We start from the raw sequence: 17468 nt of genomic DNA on the forward strand, positions 1-17468 counted from the left end.
CATGACCCACAATGCACTTCTGCCATGACCCGCCCCCGCCGAATTCTTATTGGTTGACGTGTGTGACGATTGCGGACATTTGCTTCGTCTCTTACGCGAATGAGATAAATAATATTATTTGATATTTTACGGTAATGTGTTAATAATTTCACACATAAGTCGCTCCGGAGTATATGTCCCACCCCCGGCCAAACTATGAAAAAAAACTGCGATTTATAATCCGAAAAATACTGTACTTTATCAAAATATAACTATAGATCTCAACATTGTGTATGTGCTGAAAGCTTCCTTTATGATCGCTGCCTTTGGTTAACGCTTAACTCTTTTAGCTCGTGCTCACATTTGCTTTCTTTAATTAGACTCGTTGAGATAGTGCTTTACGAAACACTCGTATCAAAAATGTGTTGTAAGTAGGGATGTATATCGTGAAGATTCTATCGATACGACACCCTTATCGATATTTGTTATCGATACCTGTATTTATCGGTACTCTTATCGGTACTATATGTAGGTTGTGTAAATAAAAATGTGGAAAAATCCTTCCTTTTTACCGTTTTTTTTATTAGCACAAGAAGTTGTACATCTCCACAACATGATGTAACATCTCACAGAAGGGATGTCCTTTATCAAAATCTACTTTTTAAGTCTTAAATAAGTCAACTATGTTTGCTAATGCAGTTGTTATGTCATCATCCTGTAAAGAGCACACAGATCCATCACTGTTTCCGTTCATTACAATTACACTCAGCAGGAGATATCATTTATGCATTCATGTACAGAGCACAGACCTTGTTAAAATATATTATAACATTAAATATATCATATCAATTAATACAATCAATTCGCATGTTATGTGGGTGTGCATTTTGTAACAATAGTATAGTATTGTGGTTATGTTGCACACGGACGTATTTGAGTGACGGAGCGGATGTTGACAGCTACCGACCTATGTATGTGTCTGTGTTGTGTGAACAATAAAAGTAAAAAGACTCACTGATCAAGTGTATTGGTCAATCATTCGGTTGTAAAGTTAAGAGACAGAATGAACTGAAACACATTTAAGCAAGTTGTCAATAAATGCCGTGTTGCAAACGCGCCACGATGGAGTGACGTCAGACGGCGGCTTCGGACCTGTCAGCAGATTTTATCTTGCTTCAAAGCAACTTAATGGTATTACTTAAATTTTTCACTCATTTGAGTGGATTATTATTAGCCTGTGGATTAATGGATCGCTGTTGATGAAGTGCGGTAGCGGAGGTCATGAGTTAAGTGGCGTTCACTTGAAACTATATAACTCTTATTAGCATGCAAGGTTTTGAGGTACTTTTGAGGATGAATTGTGTTGTTGTTTCCTATTTGTAATTATTACATGCTAATTTGTTTAGTGCAGGGGTCCCCAAAATCCGGCCCGCGAGAAGCCCCAGGTAAAAAAATAAAAAATAGATTTTTTTAAGAAAAATCTCTCCTTTCTAATCCGTTTTCTACCACTTGTTACTCTCGTTGTCTCCTAGCCGCTCAGGTAAATCATATTGTCTAAAAATGCATTTTCCCATCGTTAACATGACATCATCGTAATACTTAAATACGAAATAATAAACGTTAAAAGTATATCAAACAAACCTTTAACAAAGTGATCACTGCAAACTCGTGCATTCCTCGACTGTGCTCCCTTGGATTGGAGTGTGTGTCGTTTTTTTTGTCGTTGTCTCCTGAAATCTTGCACTGTTTCTCCCTTCTTTATTACCTCTCGAGGAACTCTGAAGAAACGTTTGTCCTTTTCGCTATTTGAACGGTTTGTACAGCTAAAAACAATGCAATCATAGAGCATTTTTGGAACAAAACAATCCGGATGCCATTGTAAGGTAATTATGCTAACACAGACACTCATGAACGTGTTAGCATTTTAGTTAATGCTAATGACGCTAGCTTCATTACATTACGATAGCGCGGACAAATATGCATGAAAACCTTCCAACAAACATCACATCTTAGACGGTTTAGTAAGGAAGAATTGTTTTAGTTATACTGTAAAACTTACAAACGTTGCTTGGAGTGTAAATGAAGAATCCATACAAGTATAAACGCTATGGATGATTAGAAGACAGAACGGTACTTCTTCCGGTTCAAAGCTTTAAACAGCTAACACTTGTAGGCGTTCACCCAGCTGAACCTGCAGTGAGCGAAGTCGTCCAAAAGATAGCGTCATAGCACAAACAATAAGACATCAATTTAAATGTCTTTGCATGTGTTTAATAAAATCTATTTGCTTAAGGGCCGTCAGCGAAGAAAAATCCATAAATTAGCCACACGGTTTTGTAAGCCGCAGGGTTCAAAAGGTAGGAAAAAAGTAGCGACTTATATTTCAGAATTTACGATAAAAGTATCAACATTTTAACAATTATTTAAAATCAAATTTTGCCTTTTTACTCTTCTATTTTCATCTTTTGCCATTTGTAGTTTTGGTTTCTTGTTTAACTCTGGAGAGTCCACAACCTCGTGTCCGCTATACCACGGACTATGCAGGTGCAGCATGATAGGTGGCTCAGAGTTTGAACCTCACACTGGGTGCATGTCTCTAGATGGTGTAAACCAGTCAAATATGTCCAGGCTCATGATTAATAAGACTTGCCGTGATTGTCATTGTGTCGTCACATTTGTTGATGCGCTTTGAGTGCAGGATGAAACAAAACAACCCTGATTTTAAATTGAAAGTAAACTGGCAATGACAAATGACACCACCTTCCAATTGGCGGGAAAAAAACTAATCTTTTAGTCAAATCATTAGAGACAGTTTGGCTGTAAAGGAAAAGAATGAAGGGTCAAATTTGTATTATTTTGGTTGATTTCGTCAGGAAAACTGAATTTTGAACGACCGCAATGCATGTTCCGGACACAGCCACACACATCCTTGGTAGCAAACTTGGCGCCTATTCTTTATTTGCCCAGTCGTGTATAAAGAGAGTATGGCCAACTAAACGAGGGGCGCCATCTTTGCTACCAACTACCAATTTAGGGACCAACAGGCTCTATAACACGCACCCAAAGGCGCAAGAAACGTTCAAAAAAATATGCAGAATGACAAAAATAACTTATTACCCTAATTTTGAACCAAACCTTCACGAAGACATTATGACTTTTATGTGAAGTATGTCAACTGTGGTGTCTCCCACCATGTATTGTTTGTAATCACTGTGCTATGTCTGTGCTTTTACACTTAGACACATTTTATTGATCCACTATCATCTATTATTACACCCCCAATTTTTTTTTTTTTTTACTCTTTTAATGTCTACTCTGTCTATTTGTATTTGTGTTTGACTTTCTCTTCTGCTGTTACTGAATAGCATAGTTTTACTGAGATTGTCAAACCATCTCTTTAATTTGTTAATTTATTCTTTATTGTTTGTATTAGCTTGTGTGTTTTCTCCCCTGAACAAAATGCAGATGACGTTTCATGTGTTTACCTGGCACAAGATGTAGTTGGTGGCACTGCAGTGTTGACGGCGAACCTTCACTTCCCATACTTGTCTTCTTTTTGGGTTGTGGAGAAAGCGATGTAAAATCTTTACGAAATTATCGCGGGTGGAGCAGCCCCACGCTGCACAACTGGGAATTTTTACATGCCGAAAAACGAACAAGGAAATAGACGACACATCGCATCAGCCAAAGTTGGTAGCAGTCATGGCACCCTGTCGTCACCTGAGTGCCTTTCGACCAATCATTGAGGAGATTGCCTGAAAGGGTTTGCCATACCCTCTATACATGACTCTGGGGAGTGGAAGCCAACATTGCCATCAAGTGGCAAATTGATGTGTAGACACACATCGTGGCTTTGAAATTCCCACACAAGCCATAATTTTTTAGGTGAACAACCTTTTTTGGGGCAGTGGGACACATTATTTGTGTGTCCATGGTTAGTAAATTGTAACTGCCGGAGGTCTTATGTGGCTTTACAAGTAAACTAGTATAATAACTATACAACTACATGTAACTTTAACAGTAGTTACATTTTAATAATTGAAATTTTATATTTCATAAGGGACACGCGGTAGAAAATGGATAGATGGACGGATATTTGCATTTTAAGTTATAAGTCAATGAAGGTAAGACTGTTTTAAGGTGAACTATAAAGGTAAATTGCTAAATCATAAACTTGATTCCAAACAGTAATTGTATCTTTAGAGTTTTACACAGGCTAATAAAAATAATAAAATAATCTGTGGGCCATTTGGCACCCAGGCTTCGCATTGGACCCCCTTATCTGGAGGTAAGCTGGGACCACTTGTCACTTGTGCAGTACTCAAGGCTAACAGCACGTGCACAAATGTTTAAATCGTTTAGAAAATTTCCAATTATTCTCCTCTTGCTTTATTCATTCATTAACATACTCAGTGGACACTAATAGTGGTTAGACTGTCTGCCCTGAGATCGGTAGGTTGTGAGTTCAAATCCCGGCCGAGTCATACCAAAGACTAATAATGGGACCCATTACCTCCCTGCTTGGCACTCTGCACCAAGGGTTGGAATTGGGGGTTAAATCACCAAAAATTATTCCCGAGCGCGTCCACCGCTGCTGCCCACTGCTCCCCTCACCTCCCAGGGGGTGAACAAGGGGATGGGTCAAATGCAGAGGACAAATTTCACCACACGTAGTGTGTGTGTGACAATCATTGGAACTTTAACTTTAACTTAAAGGCCTACTGAAACCCACTACTACCGACCACGCAGTCTGATAGTTTATACATCAATGATGAAATCTTAACATTGCAACACATGCCAATACGGCCGGGTTAACTTATAAAGTGCGATTTTAAATTTTCTGCGAAACTTCCGGTTGAAAACGTCTATGTATGATGACGTATGCGCGTGACGTCAATGGTTGAAACGGAAGTATTCGGACACCATTGTATCCAATACAAAAAGCTCTGTTTTCATCGCAAAATTCCACAGTATTCTGGACATTTGTGTTGGTGAATCTTTTGCAATTTGTTTAATGAACAATGAAGACTGCAAAGAAGAAAGCTGTAGGTGGGATCGGTGTATTAGCGGCTGGCTGCAGCAACACAACCAGGAGGACTTTGACTTGGATAGCAGACGCGCTATCCGACGCTAGCCGCCGACCGCATCGATGATCGGGTGAAGTCCTTCGTCGATCGCTGGAACGCAGGTGAGCACGGGTGTTGATGAGCAGATGAGGGCTTGCTGGCGTAGGTGGATAGCTAATGTTTTTAGCATAGCTCTGTGAGGTCCCGTAGCTAAGTTAGCTTCAATGGCGTCGTTAGCAACAGCATTGTTAAGCTTCGCCATGCTGGAAAGCATTAACCGTGTAGTTACAGGTCCATGGTTTAATAGTATTGTTGATTTTCTGTCTATCCTTCCAGTCAGGGGTTTATTTCTTTTGTTTCTATCTGCAGCTAAGCCCGATGCTATCACGTTAGCTCCGTAGCTAAAGTGCTTCGCCGATGTATTGTCGTGGAGATAAAAGTCACTGTGAATGTCCATTTCGCATCTCGACTCTCATTTTCAAGAGGATATAGTATCCGAGGTGGTTTAAAATACAAATCCGTGATCCACAATAGAAAAAGGAGAAAGTGTGGAATCCAATGAGCCCATGTACCTAAGTTACGGTCAGAGCGAAAAGAGATACGTACTGCACTGCACTCTAGTCCTTCACTCTCACGTTCCTCATCCACGAATCTTTCATCCTCGCTCAAATTAATGGGGTAATCGTCCCTTTCTCGGTCCGAATCGCTCTCGCTGCTGGTGTAAACAATGGGGAAATGTGAGGAGCCTTTCAACCTGCGACGTCACGCTACTTCCGGTACAGGCAAGGCTTATTTTATCAGCGACCAAAAGTTGCAAACTTTATCGTCGATGTTCTCTACTAAATCCTTTCAGCAAAAATATGGCAATATCGCGAAATGATCAAGTATGACACATAGAATGGATCTGCTATCCCCGTTTAAATTAAAAAAATTCATTTCAGTAGGCCTTTAACTTAAAGGCCTACTGAAACCCACTACTACCGACCACGCAGTCTGATAGTTTATATATCAATGAGGAAATCTTAACATTATAACACATGCCAATACGGCCGGGTTAACTTATAAAGTGACATTTTAAATTTGCCGCTAAACTTCCGGTTCGAAACGCCTCTGAGGCTGACGTATGCGCGTGACGTAGCCCGGCGAACACGGGTATGCCTTCCACATTGAAGCCAATACGAAAAAGCTCTGTTTTCATTTCATAAATCCACAGTATTCTGGACATCTGTGTTCGTGAATCTGTTGCAATCATGTTCATTGCATTATGGAGAAGGAAGCTGAGCAAGCAAAGAAGAAAGTTGTCGGTGCGAAATGGACGTATTTTTCGAACGTAGTCAGCAACAACAGTACACAGCCGGCGCTTCTTTGTTTACATTCCCGAAAGATGCAGTCAAGATGGAAGAACTCGGATAACAGAGACTCTAACCAGGAGGACTTTTGACTTCGATACACAGACGCCTGTAGAGAACTGGGACAACACAGACTCTTACCAGGATTACTTTGATTTGGATGACAAAGACGCAGACGTGCTACTGTGTGTATGCAGCTTTGGCTTCTAAACATTTGATCGCTTGACCGTATGTGCGCAACTTTTTTTTGCGTATGTACGTAACTTTTTTAAAATATATAAGCTTTATGAACCTTGGGTTAGGTGAACGGTCTTTTCGGCTGAGTGATTGTGTGTGTTGATCAGGTGTTTGAATTGTATTGGCGTGTTCTATGGAGCTAGGAGCTAGCAGAGGAGCTAGGAGCTAGCGTAACAAACACGCAGGTGTTTTTATGCAGGATTAATTTGTGGCATATTAAATATAAGCCTGGTTGTGTTGTGGCTAATAGAGTATATATATGTCTTGTGTTTATTTACTGTTGTAGTCATTCCCAGCTGAATATCAGGTCACCCCCGGCTCTCACAGCATCTTCCCTATCTGAATAGCTTCAACTCCCCACTAGTCCTTCACTTGCACTTTACTCATCCACAAATCTTTTATCCTCGCTCAAATTAATGGGGAAATTGTCGCTTTCTCGGTCCGAATCTCTCTCACTTCATGCGGCCATCATTGTAAACAATAGGGAACTTTGCGTATATTTTCAACTGACTACGTCACGCTACTTCCGGTAGGGGCAAGCCTTTTTTTTATCAGATACCAAAAGTTGCAATCTTTATCGTCGTTGTTCTATACTAAATCCTTTCAGCAAAAATATGGCAATATCGCGAAATGATCAAGTATTACACATAGAATAGATCTGCTATCCCCGTTTGAATAAAAAAAATTCATTTCAGTAGGCCTTTAACTTTAACTTTAACGTGGCGAAGTTGGTAGAGTGGCTGTGCCAGCAATCGGAGTGTTGCTGGTTACTGGGGTTCAATCCCGACCTTCTACCATCCTAGTCATGTCCGTTGTGTCCTTGGGCAAGACACTTCACCCTTGCTCCTGATGGCTGCTGGTTAGTGCCTTGCATGGCAGCTCCCGCCATCAGTGTGTGAATGTGTGTGTGAATGGGTGAATGTGGAAATACTGTCAAAGCGCTTTGAGTACCTTGAAGGTAAAAAAGCGCTATACAAGTATAACCCATTCATCATTTATTTATCATAACTTAAGGAATGAGCAAGAATGATTTTTTTTTCCATATTCAGTGAGCTTTGTCATACAGTCTGTTGACTTTTGCAGAGAACACAATTGATAATAGCGTAACATTAGCATGCTAGATGATCATTGTAAAATTAATTAATCATGGGTATTAAATGTAATGAGAGGACTTATAATGGATATTGTTATTATGTTAGTCATTGGAGCCCAATGTTTCTGCTGAGTAAAGCATCCAACCTGGGATTAGCGATATGTACCCAATACATACATACATACATAACCTTCATTGTCTGTTACAAATAATGTGATTATTGCTCCTTTTTTTTAGGACCACTGAGGCAGACCTTTACCCACAATCCTATGCAGCAGACTCCTGTTGCTAAAGACAAGAAGGTCTCAAGCAAGGAGAGGCCATGGAAAGATGTTATTGAATAAACTGTACATATTTATGTTCCAAGTTGCGAAATTAAAAAATGTTTCAAATTACCTTTTTTGTTTTTCTATTTGGGATACAACACACAGGATACACATTTTCACATCATTTTATTATAAATAATAAACTGTCCCTTGTGAGAATAAGCTACAATCGCTCTACTGCTTGTTGGTAGTACTGTGACCAACAGTGCCTTCGGTTTCCACTGGAAGAACTCGGCGATCAAAATAATATTTCTCCTTCCAGGAAAATTTAAAAGATGTGATGCCGCTGGACACAGCAATTAAATAGTTCTCTAACACATTTGCAGTGCATTAAAAGGTTGAGTAAAAAAACAAAACAAAAAACACTTTGACCAGAGTAATGATTGACAGAATCCCAGGTCTTGCTCAAAGCCAGCATGGGCCCAGTGAAAAGCAATTGGCTCTAGTCAGTATGGTCCACATCCATTTCCGTTACAACAGAGAAGCACACCTTCTGAATGAGCACGCCAGACTTGGCTGAAAGAGACATAAGGAGGATTAGAAGCAAACAATGTGGGGAAAGAAACTGAAGGAATGCAGTGCTTCCTTACCGATGAAGCTCCGTAACCACATGGGCCTGCGGTGAGCCGGAGTGTAGCAGCACAGGAAGTAAACAGGCACCCCGGACAGGGCGATACCGATGCCAATCAGGGAGTTGACGGTGTCACTGTAGAGTGGCACCACCACCAGGAAGATGGTGAGGAGGCAGAAAATGATGGGGTAGAACAAGCTGAGCTGTCGGAGTTAAAGTACACAGGTATTAAACCATCGACGCCATGTTATTAGACCACGTTTCGACACTTCCAACTTCCCCACCTTTAGCGGTCTCTTTCTGTCCGGCTGCTTCCAGCGCAGGTACAGTTGTCCCAGAATAGACAGGCCCACAAAGAACCAGTAGCTGAAGCTGTAGTAGTTGATGAGCTTGAAGACGTCCTCCACACACAGGTAGATAAGCGCCATGACGCCCTGCATGCAGATATTATGATTATGCTCATTTGATTGTTTTAACATCTCACAAAACTTTTTTTAACATGTCTTGCATACGTTTCATGTCCATGTCATGCTTTTACATCCACCTGTCATGAGACTAGATGAAAATCTGTTTATGCGGCTAAATCCTGCAATCTGCTTATGTCAATGAATATTCATAGTCTAATTTAAAATGATTAAAAGAATAAGGAATTGCATTAAGAAGAAATATTTTTTTCCAAAAGGATGGAAAGGAAAGGCACACTGACGTTGAAGAGCAGGGCGGGGATGGGGGTGTAGCGATGGACGTGAATCATGCACAGGTAGTCGGGCAGGTGTCCTTCTCTGGACCCCACGAAGAAGAGTCTATCCACACACACATAAAAATGCAATGTTGATGATGCAAGTAGTTACGTGACGATTATGGCCTCCTTTGCACTCACCTGGAAGACGCCAGGATGGAGGCGTTGAGTCCTCCGAAACAGGACAAAGCAACCGCCAAGGGAATGGTCCAATTCATCACTCCGAACACCTGGTCTGCGAACGTCTGCGGGCGGACAATGCAGATGTTTCCCACCAAGGCTGCGCTTGATCAAGACGTTAAGGATGCTAAGTTGATGGACTCACCACGGCCACAGCGTCGCTGTCTAAAATGGCATTCATAGGCAGGACTGTGTAATAAGCCACGTTAGTCAAAATATAGATGACGGTCACGATGGGCATAGAAATGGCGATGGCCATTGGCAGGTTCCTACAAGGGAGCACATGGATGGACTTTGAACATGAAGCATTCCTTAGGGTCAAGGATTGGGATAAGAAGTTACTTAATCTGCCTGAGAACTCCAGGATAGGCTTGTGATGGCAACACATGACTTTTCACTTCATTATTAGCTCAAACCTATTCATTTTTGGAAGTCAGATGACCAACAGACAACTTCCAAATGTGTTCATGTAGTCTGATATGCAAGTGGAGGAAATCACTATTCAGGGACGGGTGGTTCTTTATCAACTTTGTCAAATAAGGCCGACGATACCCGATCTTAAAAAACCTCTGTTGGGAAACTAATCATTCCTCAGTCACCTTTCAGGGTTCTTGATCTCCTCTGTGACAAAATTGAGGGTGTCCCATCCAGAGTAGGAGAACAAAGCCGAGTACAGAGCCAAGGCGATGCCTCCTGGGTCCTGAGATGATCCATCAAAGAGTCCCTCAAAGTTCTGTGTGTGGCCTATAGCAAAAGCACAAACGTAGTCTTGATGATGACCAATAGACCTAAAAGCTCTTCAGTTATAGCGAGAGTGTGGCGGCCACCTTGACCAATCTTCACCAGGCCTGTGATGATGACTGCAATGAGTGCGATGACTTTGGCGTAAGTGAAGAAGTCCTGCACCCTTGTGCCCCATTTCACGTAGGCACAGTTGACAAAGGTCAGCAAACCTGTGGAGTAGACAGAAAGACATGATCTGGAAAAGAGGACCGTACCCATGCACCAAGCTTAGTGATAGACAGTCTGCAACATCATGCCAAATATCTTGTCTCTGTAAGAATATGTTTTCAACGTCGGCTCTAGTCCTTAGAAAGGTTCAAGTGCAAGATGGGATGCGGCCTATTTTGTGCATCCCAGGCTGGTCCTTAGCAGATCATGAGGTCAGTGGTGACATTTTCTCTGCGAGCCGAGGGCTGATTTCCATGTCGTTACAGGAAGCGCTGCTGCTGACTCAAGCAGACTGTTGTTTTTCATAGCAGGAAACAGCTGAGTGCAGCACTTACAACTATGACAGGAGACACCTCACTTCATGACTCATTTTGGTGCCTGTGTCCAAAACCCTGATAACCCCCCATCTTGTTCCCCTTGAAAAACATGACTTATCTGACGCTGTGTGCTTATCGTAAATGTGCAGATAGCGAAAGCACAGGACGTCCAATTGTCTCCACCGAGGGGATCCCAACACTATCACCTTCCAGCTTATTGACAGCTTCACCATCATAACAAGTCCAAACTCAGTTGGTGGGCGGTTTAAAGACAACAAGCGTCACGCCGAGGTTGTCTGTGGAAGAGCGACGAAGCAGCCTCGGCCTGCACGGAGGCGTGGCGTGTTGACAGAGAAAGGCAAGAAGGCTGGGAGGTTGGAGCCGACTCAATCATGCTGGTGGGAATGCTTTCGGTTGTCATTCGGAAGAACGTCAAGTATCTTCTAATAACACGTCTAATAATTCATTTGGAAAGCTTCCACTTAGCAGAAGAGCATCACTGCCATTGCCATGGCGACCCTCTTCTTGAAAGGGCGGACTAGTTTGAGTGTTTTATTGACACTATGAATTGCCACCAACGAGGGAAGCACTTGAGCATGAACTCATCTGTTGACCCAGTTCCAAAATGGCCTATTAAGACTTTTTGATTGCGTTTTAAGCATGACATCAACACCCTACCTCCGACCCCACCACAGAGACATTCAGGTCAGAGTCTCATCTGACCAAGGACTTTAGTTTACAGCAATCACATCTTATCACTGAGTGAGTTACATGCGGACCAGCATATGAAAGCTGTTATCTGAGAGACTTCCTGAACAAACATTATCTTGTTGCGCGGGGCTCTGCCATTGTTGCTTTGCGAGTCCTTTTGCGGGCTCTTTTCTTCTCTGTGCCGTTACATGGCGGTTACCCTGGAGATAGCTGGCATGCATCAGCGCTGAAAGGTCGGCCGTACTTTCATAAGGCGTTTCGTGCTGTGACAAACATTAAACCCCACGCCCCTGAAGGATTGAGCAAGAAGTCATGCAGACGTTTTCTGGCCTCCTTCCTCCTTCCATCACGGCATCATCACGTTTCACTTCTGCTGTCTGTATGTGGCGGATGTGTACTTACATATGCATGCGGCAGCCAGCAGCCTGTTTGCCACATACGGTGCGATGCACGTGGGGAAGATGGGCTGCACCATGTAGTTGGAGAAGGTGATGGCAATGACGGCCTGGCTGGTGGGCTCGATGATGAGCAGCGACGTCCACAGTCGAATGAAGGCCATGAAGCCTCCAAAGGCTTCTAGGATGTACGCGTAGGAGGCCCCTGACTTGGTGATGGTTGTCCCCAGCTCGGCGTAGCACAGCGCCCCGAAGATAGAGAAGATGCCGCCGACAGTCCACACCACCAGCGACAGCCCGTAGGAGGCGCTGTGGATGAGGACTCCCTTGGGTGACACAAATATGCCCGAGCCAATCATGTTACCCACTATCAAGCACACCCCATTGAGGAGCGAGATCTCCTTCTTCAACTTCATGGACTCCTGGGGCTCCTCTCTCTTGGAGGATGTGGCGCTGCCGTTGGCGTCTTGTGACGGAAGTGGACTGAAGGACGTCATTGTTTCTGTTGAAGTGTTTGTTAGCGGGAAGAGCTCGCTCTCGTTAGGATCTCGACCATGGAACCCTAAATGCGTTGTCAAGACGTCGCCGGCTATCTGCGCTCATCCCCTGCCATCTGCGGACACAACACCACATGTCTTGTCAGGGATGTTGTTAGCATGGTAGCAAGGCACAGTGATAATGTGATAGCACATAGACACGTACAAGCGTTTATTGATGCGGGGGCCTAAAAACAAGACTTATGACTTCCTCAAGACTTTGAAGCACACAGTATCTGAGAGTCAGCATGGCGACTGCACGTGCTTTCCAAAGTTCATTAGCAACAACACCTCCCCTCCACCCAGCCCCACTCCCACCTACAGTATCAATGGAGCTTGATGATGACTCAAACACTTTTTTACACCTTAAAAGGTCAATGTCACACTGATTCCTCACCTTCTGACAATGTGTGTCCATCAAACCTAAAAGAGACTAAATAAATATTTCTATATTCAATGAAAGTAATAATAATACTAAAAATTATACAGTTTAATTAACAATATGTTTAAGTGTATACATACCTATATGTTACAATTAATTACAAGAAAATATTTATTTAACTTGTCTATATTAATGACAGGGTCTTACCCACTTTCGGCCCTCCCTGTATAATAAATACATTTTTATATGTATTGATTATGTTGAATAATGATACAATGTACATTACTACATTACATTACTACAATACATTTTTGCCTATATCTCCAGACTTTATTGAAAGGTCAATGTCACAAAGACTTTTGACAACATTATTGTTGTTTCTAAAGTCTGGGTGTATAATATAGACATATAATATGTATACATGATAATACAGATTTTTTTTAATCACTAATAATTTATCAAATACATGAAATTATAATTGTATTTTATATATATATATATATACGTACACACATATACATATATATATATATATATATATATATACGTACACACATATACATATATATTTATATATATATATATATATATATATATATATATATATATATATATATATATATATATATATATATACGTACACACATATATACATACACACATATATATATATATATATATATATATATATATATATATATATATATATATATATATATATATATATATATATATATATATATATATATTACATAGTATAATGTATTTATTTTCTATGCATCTAGAAAAGGTCCTTGATTGAAAAAATGTATACTGACTCGCCACCTAAAGTCTGGATATATAATGTGCAATTACATACAATAAAAATAACTTATACAATCAATACAAAGGACTGTTGAATGAATTATAATATATCAAAACAAAAAATGTCAACATATTTTATATTATTTATAATAATTAAAACATTTTGCCCACCCAGTATAATTAAAACATTTTTTATTTTGTCTAGTAATTCTATAAAATGTGCATTTTTTCCTGGACACTCATATTTATAATAAAATTCTCAGTGTGTTTGTGCTCTGCCAGCTTCAGATTCCTTGTCAAACGTTGGTCGTTGTACGAATGCTTAAGAAATACAACAGTAATGAGTTTATCACCAGCCATAACTCGGCGATATCAACAATGGAGGAGCGACATGCATGGAAAGTGCCATCAAAGAGGAGGAGAAGGTGTTTTTACCTTAGCAGAGCGTCTCAGCAACACATGGACAGTAGATTGTCTTTGCATGTGATCAAACCTGTGCCGGAGGTGCAAGGTCCAAAAGGTGCTGATAAGTCACTACCGGAGGTTAGATTCACACCCTGCTCCTAATCAGAGAAAAATAAAGCAGTAATCAATGAAAGCCTTCCTGCAGGCACTGACCACTGTCACCATGTCAAAACTTAAACACAGTTCTAACCTAAAAATCTCCCATCTAAAAAAGTTGCAGACAGCAAATGGCCCCCGGTCCACACTTTGAACACACCTGTCATAGCCACTCACCTTCTGCTGTTTCTTCTTGTCGTCCAGAAGTTAACAAAAAACAGTCTCAGTGAAGGTCACATTTGAAAAGTCCGCAGCAAGTCTTCATTGTGTTCTGCTCTGCATGTGCAGCGTCCTCTTCCTCTGCAGTTTCCTCTCCTTTGAAGCCATCCTCCTCATGCACTTGAGACTTTTTATACACTCCTCAGAGTGTAGGCGTAAACAGTTGGGGGGGGGGGATGAGGGGTGGAGTAACCACAATTAACTGGTTTTGTGTCTCCTGAGGGTTTTTAATGAGATTATAATTTTTGATGGGCTCAAGGTGGCACACCTAAATATCGTTACTACTCTAATTCCTTGTAATTTGAATCCAAAATGATTATGGTGGTGTTTTGACACATAAATGGTGAAACAGATATTTAAAAAAAAAAAAAAAAAGTAAAAAAAGAAAAATCCATAAAAAGTGTGAATAAGGTAAAATAAATGTTTCTTCTTATTTTTGGAGGTTATTAAAAACAATATTGTCACATATTATGTGTACACTTGCATAATCCTACAAGGAATAAGAAGAAACAGAGTTTCTTAAACTCTACCCCTTTTGCTTGTCTATTACTGATAATGACACACTTACATTTAGTCAGTACAAAAAACGTTTGTTTACTTCCTGACACCATGTTCTAATAGAAAATGTGCAACAATAAATAAATACGTTTTTGTGGTAGAAGTGTCATGCCAACCAGGCCCCTTTCCAGCTCATTTTTTATAGGCTGTCTCCGTCGGCATACTGTTAAAAAATAATGATATATTATCAGATAATATACTAATTTGTATGGGGTACCGAATATAAAGGTTTAGTCACACTTTTCGAGCAGATATATTTCTCAGCTTTAATCAGAATCAGAAATACTTTCTTAATCCCCAAGGGGAAATAAAGATTTTCAGCACAATCCCATTCAAGATCAGACAAACATTACAGGGAGACAGAACAGGATCGCTGACGGGTCTGCCAACTTCCGGCGCCCCTTACAAAAAAGGTGAGAAAAAAAAATTCAGTCTAAGGCCAAGGGGGAAAAAACCTCATAGCCATAGCACACATAAGCATGTGTGTAAGAGGCAAACGTCAAAGAACACAAAGGACATTAAAGACATTAAAAGAGCATAGCTGATGCAACCAGCCATTTCTACATACAGCTACAAAAGTCAATCAATCAATCAATCAATGTTCATTTATATAGCCCTAAATCACAAGTGTTCAAAGGGCTGCACAAGCCACAACGACATCCTTGGTTCAGATCCCACATCAGGGCAAGGAAAATCTCAACCCAGTGGGATGACAATGAGAAACCTTGGAGAGGACCGCAGATGTGGTTGGATGGAAAATAAGCATACCGGTATTAAAAGATGCATATCGGCAAATGACCAAATGGTGACTTCAAACTTGCATGTTTTTACCATTTAGATCAAGACATATTCCTTAGAACCGATCCAAAGCGAGCGTGTCAGCTAACTGCTGCTTGCAGCAAACTATTATGAGGGTGACCGTGTTGTTTACAGCGATGTAATGTTCATATGTGACACAACCATGAAGTAAGAGTGCAATAGAATGATGAAAGACACACACAAATAGAAATATGTGTATTTATGCACACTGCCTCGGTGTAAGAATCAATTCCATTCATTGTCAAAAGTGTAAGTGAAGCGATCCAGTGTTTGAGTGATTAATTGTCTTCATGCAACACACCATGCACACTCACATGTTTGGAGCTAACATTTTTTAAAGTATGCAACTTTATTGGCATTTTTTGTCATTAAGCATCTGTGATGGTTCCTTCTGCCACAGCAAGAAAGATGTTGGAGTGTCCTGCACTGAGAAGCAGAAATGTGGGCGTGGCTTTGCGGCTGAGAGGCCTCTGATTGGTGGAATATTGACATCCTATAAATATTCATCTTTACACTTGACAAGCACTTTAGCGCTCTCATTTAGATTCAAGATTTAGGTTTAGACTTAACATTTAGGTTTAGATTCAACATTTAGTTGTAGATCACATTTAACGCTCACATTTAGATTTAAGATTGACATTGAAAATTTAGGTTTAAATTTAAGATTTAGGTTTCGATGGACGATTTAGGTTTAGATTAAACATTTAGGTTTAGATTTAACATTTAGGTTTAGATTTAACATTTAGTGCTCACATTTAGATTCAGATTTAAGATGTAGGTTCACATTCAAGATTTAGGTTGGATTTAACATTTAGTGTTCACAATTAGCGTTCACATTTAGGTTTTGATTTAACATGTAGGTTTAGATTTGACATATATTTAGATTTAAGATTTAGGTTTAGATTTAACATTTAGTGTTCACATTTAGATATAGATTTAACATTTAGGTTTTGATTTAACATGTTGGCTTAGCAACACTAAATGGTCCCTAGTGTGTGAATGTGAGTGTGAATGTTGTCTGTCTATCTGTGTTGGCCCTGCGATGAGGTGGCGACTTGTCCAGTGTGTACCCTTCCTTCCGCCCGAATGCAGCTGAGATAGGCTCCAGCACCCCCCGCGACTCCGAAAGGGACAAGCGGTACAAAATAGATGAATGGATGGATGTAGGTTTAGATTTGACATATATATTTAGATTTAAGAATTAGATTTAACATAAGATTATTACTTTAAGATTCATGTTTACATTTAACATATATATTTATATTTAAGAGTTACGTTTAAAATTAGCATTTGGATGCAATGGTGTCAACATTTAGTAAATGTGATGAAAATGAGCTAAATCACATACATTTGTCATTTCTAGTAAAAGTAGATTAGTTTAGCAGTGAACAAATAATAAAAGAGTAAGAAAAAATCCTAAACTTCTTCTAATGCATGATAAATTATGATAAATACATTTTTGTTTTGCATTCCTCAGTTTGTAAAGTGGAAAGGTGAATTACATTCCAGTTGCGCGAATGGGAGCATTACGCCCTCTTGTGGATGCTTGAAAGCATATCCTTCTTAGAACATTCCTTCATATGAACTTGTGTATACTTGGGGCTATGGAGTGTATCCATCCATTTTCTACCGCTTTTCCCGTGGCAACTACTTATTTTCTATCCGTTATTTAATA

The 17468-nt window shown here is 40.3% G+C and overlaps 2 protein-coding genes across 2 annotated transcripts in view; one reads left to right on the forward strand and one right to left on the reverse strand.

Moving 5' to 3' along the window:
- The window catches only part of oxa1l (OXA1L mitochondrial inner membrane protein), a 23304-nt gene extending 15191 nt beyond the window's left edge, over positions 1–8113 (forward strand). The window contains exon 11 of the mRNA XM_062065242.1: positions 7962–8113. Coding sequence (XP_061921226.1) covers positions 7962–8068 — 107 coding nt within the window. The 3' untranslated portion in view covers positions 8069–8113. The remainder of the gene's footprint in view (positions 1–7961) is intronic.
- A 46-nt stretch (positions 8114–8159) lies between these two features.
- Positions 8160–14546, reverse strand: slc7a7 (solute carrier family 7 member 7). The gene is made up of 11 exons (XM_062065241.1): positions 14375–14546; positions 14072–14199; positions 11922–12527; positions 10368–10493; positions 10140–10284; positions 9686–9809; positions 9502–9605; positions 9328–9424; positions 8906–9055; positions 8641–8824; positions 8160–8566 (listed from the first exon to the last, which is right to left on the reverse strand). The coding sequence occupies exons 3-11, from the start codon at positions 12409–12411 to the stop codon at positions 8493–8495; spliced, it is 1494 nt and encodes a 497-aa protein (XP_061921225.1). The 5' UTR covers positions 12412–12527; positions 14072–14199; positions 14375–14546; the 3' UTR covers positions 8160–8492.
- Positions 14547–17468: the final 2922 nt, after the last annotated feature.

This window comes from Entelurus aequoreus, linkage group LG12, assembly GCF_033978785.1.
Source record: "Entelurus aequoreus isolate RoL-2023_Sb linkage group LG12, RoL_Eaeq_v1.1, whole genome shotgun sequence".
Lineage (NCBI taxonomy): Eukaryota > Metazoa > Chordata > Actinopteri > Syngnathiformes > Syngnathidae > Entelurus > Entelurus aequoreus.